Source organism: Triticum aestivum, chromosome 7B, assembly GCF_018294505.1.
Source record: "Triticum aestivum cultivar Chinese Spring chromosome 7B, IWGSC CS RefSeq v2.1, whole genome shotgun sequence".
NCBI classification, from domain to species: domain Eukaryota; kingdom Viridiplantae; phylum Streptophyta; class Magnoliopsida; order Poales; family Poaceae; genus Triticum; species Triticum aestivum.
The window spans coordinates 80,826,408-80,839,605 of NC_057813.1; the positions used below are offsets into that span (position 1 = coordinate 80,826,408).

General features: G+C 43.9%; 3 protein-coding genes across 10 annotated transcripts; all 3 read left to right on the forward strand.

The window, feature by feature from the left end:
* The first annotated feature begins 1,041 nt into the window (after window positions 1–1,041).
* Window positions 1,042–5,472, forward strand: LOC123162468 (uncharacterized). 8 transcript variants are annotated; one of them, XM_044580250.1, is made up of 8 exons: window positions 1,042–1,919; window positions 2,406–2,516; window positions 2,731–2,813; window positions 3,084–3,199; window positions 3,872–4,036; window positions 4,107–4,268; window positions 4,652–4,921; window positions 5,079–5,355. In XM_044580250.1, exons 3-8 carry the CDS (start codon window positions 2,794–2,796, stop codon window positions 5,249–5,251), a joined length of 906 nt encoding a protein of 301 aa, XP_044436185.1. In that variant the 5' UTR covers window positions 1,042–1,919; window positions 2,406–2,516; window positions 2,731–2,793; the 3' UTR covers window positions 5,252–5,355. The 8 variants fall into 8 exon arrangements, with proteins under 8 accessions (XP_044436185.1, XP_044436186.1, XP_044436183.1 ...); XM_044580251.1 differs by having other exon boundaries at window positions 1,042–2,813; window positions 5,079–5,144; window positions 5,252–5,472; XM_044580248.1 differs by having other exon boundaries at window positions 1,042–2,516.
* On the forward strand, window positions 5,377–8,926 carry LOC123162467 (uncharacterized). Its single transcript, XM_044580245.1, has 5 exons — window positions 5,377–6,373; window positions 6,443–6,514; window positions 6,719–6,790; window positions 6,875–7,131; window positions 7,229–8,926. The coding sequence occupies exons 1-5, from the start codon at window positions 5,377–5,379 to the stop codon at window positions 8,291–8,293; spliced, it is 2,463 nt and encodes an 820-aa protein (XP_044436180.1). The 3' UTR covers window positions 8,294–8,926.
* LOC123162469 (uncharacterized) lies at window positions 8,294–10,803 on the forward strand. The gene is made up of 2 exons (XM_044580255.1): window positions 8,294–10,336; window positions 10,427–10,803. Exon 1 carries the CDS (start codon window positions 8,300–8,302, stop codon window positions 9,383–9,385), a length of 1,086 nt encoding a protein of 361 aa, XP_044436190.1. The 5' UTR covers window positions 8,294–8,299; the 3' UTR covers window positions 9,386–10,336; window positions 10,427–10,803.
* The last annotated feature ends 2,395 nt before the right edge of the window (window positions 10,804–13,198 follow it).

Here is a 13,198-nt window from a genome sequence, read left to right on the forward strand (position 1 = left end):
TTTTGTCAAGCACCTCCTCCCTCCCACATACGCGTTCATGGGCCGGCCCGTGGGGCGTGACGCCCCTATTCTGTTTTCATTTCGTTTTTTCTTTTCTCATTTCTGTTTTTGTTTTTCCTTCTTTAAATTAATTCGAGATTTTCAAATTACAAAAGGTTGCAAGCTTTGAGAAAAATATTTGAGAAATCATAGAATGTTTATGAATTCAAAAAATGTGTGAGAACTCATAAATTTTCCGCAGTTTTCATTTTTTTGGTGATTCACAAAACTGTTCGCAAATTATAAAAAAATCACAATTTTTCAAAATTTGTTCCCCAATTATAGAAAAAGTTTATCGATACAAAAAAGGTTTGCTAACTCAAAAAATGTTCATCAATTCAAAAAATATGCATGCATTTCAAAAAATGTTCGTCTGAACAAAACAAATGTTCATGAATTCGAAAACAATTCATGCATTTCAAAAAATGTTCGTCTGAACAAAACAAATGTTCATGCATTTAAAAAATGCCCAAAATTTTAAAACAAATGTTTCTCGATTAGAAAAAATGTTCGTCGATTCAAAAGTCTTTCATGTCTAGGATTTGGGTAGTTTTTGAAAAGTCTTTTTATGTCTAGGCGCTAGGAGTAGTTTGTGGTCCATGAAATTTGTTTTTAAAGTTTTAAACAATCTCTAGCGTGCGTGCCATGCAGTGGCAAGCTCATTGCCTTGGGATTTACCACGTCAAATGCATTGCGATCACATGCATATCGTGTACATCATCAACGAGGGTGTGGGAAGAAAGATAAGTGGAAACATGGTGAGCCACCATGTGAAAATAAAGAACACTCATAATTTGGGGTATTGAGTCATACTTATTTGGCTGGCGTGTAACTTTTTTGTCTCCCGTTGCAACGCACGGTCGTCCGTCGTGGTTGTTTTACATAAAAGCCCCTTGATTTACAGGAAATCAACCCGCGGTCCCTGTTTTAGTGGCACCCAGAGGAAACGTTTCACTTTTACAAAAAGAACCCTATAAAAATTTCAATTCTGTCCGTAATCCTTCCCTTCCTCTTATCCACTCTGCGCCAGCGGCTACGCCCATTCCGTCGTGTGCCGGCGGCTGCCGTGCCTCGCGCCGGAGGATGGAGTGCGCTCGCCGGGAGTATGGAAGGCGCGGAGAGGTGCGCTCGCGCCCGATCTCCTGTGCCCGCGCCTCGCGCCTCCTTGCACCGCTCCGGCGGCCACTCGCCACCCGCCGTCGCCCGCGACCACCAGCAGCAACCGTCGCACCTCTCCGCGCGCCACCCCGAGGCCCCAGCCATGCCGCGCCGCCGTCCTCCGCAACCCCGGCCTCCTCCTCAACCTCACCTCTCTGTGCGAAAACCGGCGTCGCCGCCGGCGGCCACGGTTCCAGCGCCGCCTTCGTCCTCCGCCTCCTCCTAAAGTGCGCGTTCGCCCCGGCGGTCCTCGCCCTCGAGCTCACCGAGGACGTCCTTGCGGACGGCCTCCTCCACCCCAGGCGGCCCTCTCCGGCGAGGTGAGCACAGGAAGGGACGAAGAAGGCGGCCGGGCCGCCGTTCTCGCGCGCTAGAAGGGCGCCGGGCCTCGTGGGTGTTGTGAAGGGGGGAGGGGGTGGCAGCTGAGGGCGTGTTCACCGTTGGCTAGCGCCGGCCGCGAGCGCGCGCCGGTGTTGTGACCTGTCCGCCGCCGCCAGTCCTCTCTGCCCTTCTCCACCCCAGGCAACCCTCTCCGGCGAGGCGAGCTGAGGAATTTGGCGAAGAAGGCGGCTGCCGTGCTTTCGCGCGAGAAGGGCGCCGGACCTCGTCGGCGTTGCGAAGGGGCATAGCTGAGGGTGGGTACGCCGCCGGCCAGCGCCGGCGGCGAGCACGCTCCGCTGTGACCTGTCCGCCGCAGCCAGTCCTCTCCCGCCTCCCTTGATGTAACCTTCTCAACCTCTGCATCTGCTCCCGTGTTGCCTCGTTGTCTTTTGGTACATGCGCATCCAACCAGTGTAGGAATCAATCAAGCTATACAGGCATGTGTTCTTCAGGAAAACTAAGACCAGATTTTAGGTTATAACGACTTTGTTCTCTAGCAGGATCAAAGTCTGACATGTTTATACAGGTGAGATTGCAGCGAATTTGATGTGCAGATACAGTTGCTAATGTCCAGATTTCAGAGGCATTGATAGGTTCAGGTCGACAAGCATAACAAAGGAACAGAGGAGTTTAAGTCAGTAATTTTTCCTCTTCGAGAGATTTGGTGGCCCTTCTTGCTATGTACAATGGTGCCTCATAGTCAAATTGCACTTTAAACTAATAACTTTGTGGCGTATGGGAGATTTTCATGACACAATTGGAGTTACTAATAATTTCACTAAGCAAACTGAAGTTTTGTTTCACCTACTGTCATGTTGGTCTTGCAGATGAGCTCCAAACATGGCCAATCCTCTCAAAGATTCAATGGAGTCTGATGATGTTGATCACTCTTCTTCATTAATGCCTGCAGGCTGCAGTTGTTGATCAGTCACAAAGAGGTATCCACATTTGTCAACGGTATAATGTTCCTTTGCTCTGTACTTTGAACATAATGCCTCCATCCAAAATTGCAAGGGGCACAAGAATTTACTCAACAGAATGTTCATTGCACAGTTGATGCCAATTGATCCGTATTGGAAAACACCTTTTCTTTTCTCATCGATTTGAACCACATAGTACACACATTTCTGCAGTTGCCTCTCTGTCTTTCAGGGTATTGGTGCCAACGCTCCGTTTGGAGTTGGAGAGGCCCAGACCACCTGCTGCAAGAGGCAAATGGTGACTTCCAGCCACAGGTTAATCTCTGTGTACTTACTGCCTTTGAGTTCGGCACCCCGCTTACTGTACACAGAAGAAAACACATTAATTGGAGGGTCAAGATAAGCCTACTCAATGGGATCTAACCGTCAATACAGAAAAGTACCCCTGACTGGTACGCTAAGCAATTTAGGTGGGCGGACGAAACTCTGCCATCCTTGAGCCAACGCCAACAAAAAGAAAAGAAAAGAAAAACACCGAAACAGCCACATCCGCTTCAAAATTAACGGCGACCAATCCTCCTGTAGCTCTTCAGAGTTGCCCTCCACCGAAACGCCCGCGCCGAGGACGCCCGCACCGACGCCGACAGAAGACGCCGACGACGCCCGCGACATCCACGACGACGGCCTCCTCGCCAACACAGGTGCATGCTTTCTCTTCAATCTTTCAGACGCCGTCGCCCACACTGACACGACTGTCTCCGGACTACGCATCGGCGGCGGCAAACTCCTTGGCATGCACCTTTGCACGCATGTGAAGATGTTAACAATGACATCCTTTCATTGCTCATGTTTCTGTTCTGCATAGTTCTACATAAATAGTGAAACCATGGTTAATCCACATACTAGGATCTATGATTGTCCATGTAATCGATGCAAGAGATGAACCATATGCCGTGAGCATATGTTATGAAAACCAATCATAAAGTGCATGAGCAAGTGAAATCATACCACGGATCCTCAGCAGATCCCCATGGTACTGAAAATTTGATACCACTGACCTAACCTATGACTGAAACAAATCTTTGTAGTTTGCCGCAATGTTCTGTAAAAATCATATGACCATAAGAAAATACACCCTATGCATGAGGCCTCTTGATCGAAAGCGACAACCGCGATTGAATCTATTACAAAGATGTCCCCTCAAAATCATATGACCATAAGAAAATACACCCTATGCATGAGGCCTCTTGACAACGACAATTGCGATTGAATCTATTATAAAGTACAGTATTACATTTCGAGGTTGTTGGTTCCATATTCTAAATGATGGTCTTGCGCTCCATTAAATATAATGATCTCACATGTTTTTACAGGAGTTCGTATTCGTATGGGCCCTACCACTCCCAACAGGACCCCCACTCCCAGCAGGACGCGCACCCCCTTCCAGGATATAAGCAACAACCAAACATCAGGTATTGATCATAACCCAGTCAGGACGCGCCCCCCCTTCCAGGATATAAGCAACAACCAAACATCAGGTATTGATCATAACCCAGTCACTCAAGTTCGATACAGTATTACAACTGTGAACTGTGTCATGATTTGCAGACCCAAAGGAACTAAAAAGGCAGAGGGATAGAGAGCGGTATGCAAAAAATAAAGATGAGATTAATAAGAGAAGGCGTGAAGCCTACAAAAGAAAAAAAAATACCAGTGAGGAAATAGATGGCCTACATAACGGAACACCGGCACAGCTAGCTGTATCACAAGGTAATGATGATCAAATTTCATTATCTATGCCCCAATTGAATTGGCATGTAATTATTTTTTCTTCATCTGTTCAAACACTAACGAGACTAAGAATCGGAGGCAAAGGGAGCGTTATGCACAGAATAGAGAGGAAATCTTAAAGAGACAACACCAAACCCGTGAGCAAAATAGAAATATTACTGCTGCTTTCGATGGCAGTATCCTTGTGTCGCATATGCCAACTACTGGACAAGAGGCGGTCACCCAACTGCAGAACATTGCTGCTGCTTTCAATTCCAATAACCTTGTGTCGCATATGCCACCTACTGGACAAGAGGCGGTCACCCAACTGCAGAACATTACTGCTGCTTTCAATGCCACTAACATATGCTCACGTGTGCCAGCTACTGGACAAGAGGCGGTCACCCAGCTACAGAACATCACAGGCCCAGATGGTGCATTACCAACTTTAGGACCATACAATGGATTCATACAAACAGACAAGGAGAATATTTCTGACAATGATGAATCCGATTGGCTGCACAGAAATGATGCGTACCAGATGCAACGAAGTTCAAGAAGAATGACACTCACACAACTGGCAGGGGTTGACAACCCCCAACTCAATACAGTCGTCAATCTACGTACCCCAGGGGTAACTTTTCATGATCAGGGTTAGTTCATCGATTTAATTAAGTTGCTAAATTATCAATAGTGTTTGTTTCTCCTTTAATTGAGCACTTTGTTCGTCATTCGATTGAGACTAGCATTTGGTTCCTATCTTCGGTTCATCCCTGCTACTTACTCACTGGGGTCAACCAATGTTATCAGGCAACGACCACGGCGAATATGCGTATGGAATACTGGAGCCCGATGTCCAGACTGTAATACTTGATGGTATGCAAAATGGCAGTTTAAGATTCCTCTACCCCGATAATATGTGTCATAAGCGTAATTTACGTGACCTTGTGCATCATAACTCTGTCCTATTCATGATTTACTAGACTGCTTGGGAGACCGGAACCTTGGAGAAACTGGTGATGTTGACCCTGATGAAGAAGCTAGGATGTTTGCTAGACCAGGTAGATTATTGCTATCATGAGTTATGAATACGACATAAGATAGTTATATGGTTTGTGCACAAACTTTAAATAATGCAATTGTCCATTCTTTTCCAAATGTTGATTTTGAATCCTGCCGAGTGGCACGGCATCATGGTGATGGAACTATCACTAATGAGCATCATGACAGAGTTTACATGAACCTGCCCAAAAATCACCATGTACTTAGAAAAGTTAGCGACTGCTGCCACTGTGGAGCTTTGCGGTTCCAATACGAGGGGCCTGCATTTTGTTGCAGGAAGGGAAAAGTTGGTGTATTTACTCCAGAGGTTGATGAAGAGTTGAAACGATTGTTCACAAGTCAGGATGATGAGGATGCAAAATATTTCAGAGAGAATATACGGTATTTCAACTCCCACTTCTCATTCACCAGTCTTGGAGTCACCCTTGATCGTCGAGTCAGCACTGCGGCAGGAACAGGTGTATATACATTTCGTGCCTGTGGGGGATTGTACCACGCTCTTGATGATCTGTCGTTTGGTGATAATGGCCCTCGGCATTTGCAGCTATATATTTATGATACGGATGAAAACTTGCTTCACAGAGTTAAGAGGTCTCCGAATCTTAGGCTGGATCTCATACGGAAGATTCTAACAATACTAGAACATAACCCTTATGCTCAGGTTTTGAAGAGCCTTGGTGTTGTTCCGAATCTGGATGAATATAGGATCTCACTAAACACAGGTATCAACCTCGATCAACGAAGGTACAATGCGCCAACTACTTCTCAGGTTGCAGCAATATGGGTTGAAGGAAGCGACCCACATAAAACCTTTGATAGGAGTGTTGTCGTATATGGTAAAGGAGACGCTGGTAAAGGAGACCGTCCCCTGTATATTAGAGCATACCATGGGTGCTACGACCCTTTGTCATATCCACTGTTCTTCCCACGTGGGGAGATCAGTTGGAATCGTTGGATGCCATATATTGAGTTAGTCGATGACACAAACCAAGTTTCAGTGGATGAATTTGCACAACAGAACCCAGCCTATGGTTTTCCTTCAGGTATGATGTTCAAAATTGGTATATATCATATTATTTAAATTAAAACTTATGCAGTCATCCATCTTTCAGATGATAACGTGATTAGAGAACAAGTTGGTCATAAAGCACAGCATGAAGAGCAACCCACTGATTTACCTGAAGGTATAGGTCGACATTACTACTTCTATTATTCTCTAAATTAAAACTTATGCAGTGATCCATCTTTCAGATGATAACATGCTTAGAGAACAAGTGGGTCATAACACACAGCATGAAGACCAACCCACTGATTTACCCAAAGATATAGGTCGTCATTACTACTTTTATTGTTCTTTAAATTAAAACTTATAGTCATCCATCTTTCAGATGATAACATGATTAGAGAACAAGTTGGTCATAACGCACAGCATGAAGACCCACCCACTGATTTACTTGATGGTATAGTCGCCATTACTACTTTTATTATTCTTACTTATGGTTGTACCTACCATAACAATTTTTATGTTGTTAACCAATTATTAGGTGACGACGATGATAACCCGGATGAGGATTTTGGTGATGATGAGATGAATCCAACAAAATCAAGGAAATTTGTTAGCGCGAGAGAGTACTATTGCTTCAAGCTGTGTGTCCGGAAGAAGCTTTTTAACATCATCTTGTTCGGGGGGCGCCTTTTCCAACAGTGGGCTGTTGACATGTACATCAAGATTGAGACAATGAGGCTTGACTGGTATTCAAAGCCAGCAAATCAAAAGGTTATACGCGCTGACCTGTATCAGGTAACTGCTTCTATTTATCACAAAATTTACATTATAGATGCCTCACTCTTTGCTTGAACCTTTATACTAATTGGAGTGAAATATTGTTTTATTATAGGGTCTTGTTGACACCATCGTTGCTGGCGAGTCACGCGGTGATCAGATTGGCAAGAGAATCGTGCTTCCACGTACATTTCCTGGTGGTGACAGTGACATGCAGCGCAGGTTTCTGGATGCGATGGCAATAGTTCAACATTGGGGTAAACCGGATTATTTTGTCACGATGACATGCAATCCCTACTGGGAGGAGATAATGCAGGAATTGTTGCCTGGACAGCTGCCACAAGACCGCCCAGACCTTGTGGCAAGAGTATACAGAGCTAAGCAACGAAATATGATGGACTTACTAACTAAGGGTAAGCATTTCGGAGAAGTCGCAGCTTATGTACATGTCACAGAGTTTCAGAAGCGAGGTCTCCCGCATGAGCATATACTTCTAATCATGGAAGCAAAAAGCAAGTTAAGGACCTCAGATGACTATGATCGGGTGATATCTGCAGAGATACCCGACAAAAAGAAATATCCTGTCCTCCATGATCTGGTAGTCAAACACATGTTGCACGGCCCATGTGGTGCACTCCAGAAAAGTTGCCCTTGCATGATAGATGGACAATGTCGATTTCATTACCCGCGAGATTTCTGTGATGCTACATTACAAGGGAAAGACTCATATCCCATCTATAGAAGGAGGGACGACGGGGTTCGAGTAAGGATCAGAGGAGCAGATTTGGACAATAGATGGGTGGTCCCTTACAACCCCTTTCTGCTTATGAAATACAACTGTCACATAAATGTCAAAGCATGCTCGAGCATCAAGGCAGTCAAGTACTTATTCAAGTACATCTACAAAGGGCATGATAAGGCATCATTTGCATTCGAGCAGGATATTATCAATGATGGGGGAATCATTAATGAAATTCGTCAATACAGGGATGCATGCTATATATCTCCTCTAGAAGCTATTTACAAGATTTTTGGGTTTAAAACGTTTGGTGTTAGTCCATCTGTGTTACAGCTGCAACTTCATTTGCCAAACATGCACATAGTCGCATTTAAGGGTTATGAAAATCTGGAAGATGTTGTCGCTCACCCAACTTCTTCCAAATCCATGCTTACCGAGTAATTTGAGATGAACAAGAAGTATCCAGCGGCACAAAAATGGCTGTACAGAGAGTTCCCAGAACATTATAGGTGGACTGCCGCTAATAAAAAATCGCAAACGAGAAGAAGTAAGAGATCACAGATTGGAAGACTGGTGTATGCACACCCTGCTGAAGGAGAGAGGTACTACTTGCGGGTGCTCCTAAGTCATGTCCGAGGTGCCACTTCATTTGATGATTTAAAACCAGTAAATGGCAAGCCATGCACTTCCTTCAGAGAGGCATGTGAGCACTTAGGCCTCATTGAGCATGACAGGACACTGGATGATTGCATGACGGAGGCAGCAACATTTCAAATGCCTTCTGCTCTTAGACGGTTGTTTGCGACTATACTGGTATTCTGTGAGGCAACACAAATCCGTCAATTGTGGAACAAACATCTACCATCGATGGCTGAAGATTACCGTCGCACTGAGTCGAACGAGGCAACACTTGAGCAGATGGTCCTTAGAGATGTCAGGGATCTGGTGCAATCCATGGGTAAGGATATTAAAATGTATGGACTTCCAGATCTGGTTGACACAGATGGTTCTTCTGACGCCGAGTATAGAGAGGTAACAGAGGAGAGACAAGTTAGAGTTGACCAAGAGCATCTAGATCTATTTAGCTGTTTGAACATTGAACAACTGGATGGTTTCAACGACATAATGGATCATGTGACGAACCAAAAAAGCCAGATATTTTTTGTTGATGGTCCAGGAGGCACTAGGAAGACGTACCTGTACAAGGCATTGCTTGCGAAGGTCCGTTCGATGGGCCTAATAGCGATCGCAACTGCTACATCAGGTATAGCGGCGTCAATAATGGCTGGAGGCCGGACTGCCCACTCCAGGTTCAAAATTCCAATCAAGCTCACTGACAACAACATGTGTGGTTTCACAAAGCAGAGTGGTACGACAGAGTTGCTTAAACAGGCGTCCTTGATAATTTGGGATGAAGTTGCTATGACAAAGCATCAAGCAGTTGAGACGCTTGACAGATCGCTACAAGATATAATGGAATGTCCTCTGCCATTTGGTGGAAAGGTTGTTGTCTTTGGTGGGGATTTCAGGTAGGTCCTCCCCGTTGTTACACGAGGGACAAGAGCACAGATCACGGATGCTACACTGTTGAGATCCTATCTGTGGGATAAGATCCGCAAGATACGCCTAACGCGCAATATGCGGGCACAGGCGGACCCTTGGTTCTCCGAATACCTCCTAAGGATTGGCAATGGAACGGAAGAAACTATTGGTGACGACTATGTGCATCTCCCTGAAGACATTGTGATTGGTTATACTGAGGACGAAGAACCTATTAACAAGCTCATCGAAGATGTCTTCCCATCCCTACACACCAATGCTAGGTCAAGGGAGTACATGAGCAAACGTGCAATTCTCTCGACCAAAAACGAGCATGTGGATGACCTGAATGACAAGATGATCTCTAGGTTTCTGGGAGAAGAAAAGGTATACCATAGCTTTGACTCTATCGAGGATGACTTCCAGAATAATTACACGATTGATTTCCTGAACTCCATCACACCAAATGGCTTGCCCCCCATGTCTTGAGAGTAAAAATCAACTGCCCAGTCATTTTGCTACGGAACCTCGACCTCATAATGGCTTGTGTAATGGAACACGGCTTATGATCAGAGCCTTCCAGGATAATGCAATTGATGCGGAGATTGTTGGTGGCCAGCATGCTGGAAAGAGGGTGTTCATACCTAGGATCCCTATGTCGCCATCGGAGGACACCTCACTTCCCTTCAAGCTTAAGAGAAAACAATTCCCCATCTGCCTGAGTTTTGCGATGACCATTAACAAGGCACAGGGTCAAACCATCCCAAATGTCAGTATTTACCTTCCCGAACCTGTTTTCTCACATGGCCAGCTATATGTTGCATTGTCAAGGGGTGTGTCAAGAAAGACGACACGAATTTTAGCCAAGCCTAACAAGGAGGTTGATAAATCTGGGAAGAGCACCAAAAACATTGTCTACAGAGATGTTTTAGAGGGGTGAGGCAGGTACGATCTTTCGTGTATTCTTTGCACCTTTGCTTTTGTATCTATATAACTAATTCTCGACCTAACACTTTTCTTTCCTTTTATTTTCAGGTCTTTTTAGGGACAGAGTGTGAAGCTTCCTTTACTTTGCGGTGGAGATGAATGATACAATAAACCAGGCGCCAGATTAGCCATATTAGGGAACAGTCTATGTTGTATTCTGTGCTATCTAAATATACTGTAGCGTTCTGTTCTGTTGAAGATGTTCTCGAATGCCAAAGTGTCCTGCAGTCTTTGAACCCCTTTCATTTTCTTTCATGTAAAGTTTTTTTGAAGATGTCTCCGGCTGTTGAGTAACTTAACTTATGTTAGCTATGTCATATATTTGTGATGAAAACTGCAAGAGTCTATGAGATTTGCAGAATGTAGTGAAGTTGAGAGGCATTATTACTACTGTATGAACATGGCTCGTTCCCGAATCTGTGGTACATGAGCTAACATGCTTTCTTTTTTCAGAAAGACAATAGAATATTAGATGGCTTTAGGTTTGCTTCAGTGTTTACCTGGAAACTGGGGACAGCAACAGGCGCGGAATCGATTATGGAACCCTTAATCTCCTGCACCGCTGAAGGATCTTGCCGCTGCAAATTGACATCAGGATAACCACACATTACTAAACACCAAGTCGAAAAAACAGACAATAGAATAGGTACAAGATCGTTCCAAGCAAAGCAATCTTTACCCACAGGATCCCCTTGACTTGCCTTACAGACTTGACATTGTCTCACATTCTTGGAATGACTTAAAGCACTTCCCTGGCCCCTCCTATCAAGCACGGCCGCTGAGGGTACATTAACTAGCTGGCAAGACAAATGATACAAGAATTATATTTCTATACAGAGAGGTAAACTCTATGTATATAAAAAAGGTAAGAGAAAGCACACAAAAGTATCGATGAAACGTTCCGATGAGCTGAACCCAATAATTCTGTATAAAAATGTATTACGAAAATAACTCCTTTAATTCTGTATGTGTGGGGTATAAAAAAAATAGGGCCTGAGATAAACGAGGAAAGAGTGGGGCCTGAGATACTCTTTCTCCTCAATGAGTACTCATGCAGGTCAGCCCCTGCAAATACCACCAAGGTAGTTCAGTTAACCCAGGTGTGGTATATGGATGATGGTTTCTTTCATATAAGAAATTATGTACGAAAAATGATTACATTAATTCTGTATATGCGTCGGGTATAAAAAAGCAAAAAAAATGGGCCTGAGATAAATCAAAGGAAAGGTGTCGGCCCTGAGATAACGACCACGATTCCTTTCCTGCACATGCTATGGAAATCCTTCCCGTGATTTCCGCCTTACATATTGCCTACAACTAACGATCTCTCGATCAGGAGCACAAAGAACCAACAGGTTTTGCACCGTAGGGTTTTGTTCCACCTCTCCATCCTCTCTCCCAAGCCGCATCCTCACACCCCTCCACCACACCGGCCTCCTCCACCGCATGTCTCTCCAGCCTGCCGTACACATCTCTCCATGGTGAACTACCATCTTCCTCCATGTCTGTGTCGCAATCCCTGGTTAGCTCTGCGGATCAATCTGCCATCATCGTGGTAATGATATCTCTCTATGATTACACAATATTCACGATTTCACATCTAGAAGGCAATATGGTCACTAGAGGGGATCCAACAAAGTGAATCAACATGCTTTGTTTGCCCCCGCAAAATTATTAAGATGCTCTGTGTGCCTAAGGAAATTCTTATTACTGCATCCACCTGATTACTTGAGAGAATAGTCACCCAAGTGACTCTCAAAAAGTTGACTGGATAATAAAACAAACAAATACATATTGAAATTTAATTGGAAAGAATGTCCTCATACCACTATGTTAAGAACATATGCAGATATGTGCATCTAGGTGTGATGTAGAAATAAGAATGAGACTAATGTTAACTGCGTGCTAATAATAAATGGTTGGGATTTTAGGAAAACACCAACAAGGGAGCCAAGGACGAGGATATGAACCACGAGTCAACAAAGGCATCACAAGATCAAGAAATCATGGATGATACGAAAAATATGCAGATTGATCAGGTGCTACCCTAAGACAAGCATACAAACCACGATGCAACAAAGGCGCTTTTTATTTTCACATGTGATTATTATTCTTATTCTGGCAGGACGAAATAATATGTATTTTGTACTAGATTGTCATACATACAATTCTTTACTCACATGAATGATATCTTCTCTTTTGTAAGTACTGGATAATATTGTATTATTGTGTGTTCCAGTTACTAAGTGAGGGAGAATCAAATGGAATAGCCAACAAAGATGAATATCTTCTCTTTTATAAATACTGGATAATATTGTATTATTGTGTGTTCGAGTTACTAAGTGAGGGAGAATCAAATGGAATAGTCAACAAAGATGAAGTGGAGAAAAATAAGAGCACACAATCCACTGATTCCGAGGTGACAAAGACATCTATTCCTTTCCAACTCTATGTCCCAAATAGTTCTAACTATAATTATATAAATTCCTGCATACGTATTATTCTTTGTCACCTCGCTCTCAGAAATTAACCTTCAACAAAACAAGTGAAGAAATGCAGCCAGATCAGGACGAGCAATTAGCACAAACATTTGGCACCAAGGGACAGAAACTATAGGGGACAAGCTAGCAGATTCAACTGGAATAGCCGACAAAGATGGAGTGGAGAAAAATGAAAGCACACAGTCCACTAATTCCGAGGTGACAGAGGCGTCTTTTATTTTCCAACTATGTCCCAAATAGTTATAATTCTAATTATATCCTGCATACGGATTATTTTTTGTAATGTTGCTCTCAGGAATTAACCTTAAACGAAACAAGT

Bases quoted from the DNA above. Each gene is read 5' to 3' on its own strand.
- LOC123162468 (XM_044580248.1), top strand. From the start codon at position 2,794: ATGGTGACTTCCAGCCACAG. The intron at 2,814-3,083 runs GTTAATCTCTGT...ATCCTCCTGTAG, and splicing joins ATGGTGACTTCCAGCCACAG to CTCTTCAGAGTTGCCCTCCA. The intron at 3,200-3,871 runs GTGCATGCTTTC...ATGTTTTTACAG, and splicing joins CGGCCTCCTCGCCAACACAG to GAGTTCGTATTCGTATGGGC.
- LOC123162467 (XM_044580245.1), top strand. From the start codon at position 5,377: ATGGTTTGTGCACAAACTTTAAATAATGCAATTGTCCATTCTTTTCCA. The intron at 6,374-6,442 runs GTATGATGTTCA...TCCATCTTTCAG, and splicing joins AGCCTATGGTTTTCCTTCAG to ATGATAACGTGATTAGAGAA. The intron at 6,791-6,874 runs GTATAGTCGCCA...ACCAATTATTAG, and splicing joins ACCCACTGATTTACTTGATG to GTGACGACGATGATAACCCG.
- LOC123162469 (XM_044580255.1), top strand. From the start codon at position 8,300: ATGAACAAGAAGTATCCAGCGGCACAAAAATGGCTGTACAGAGAGTTC.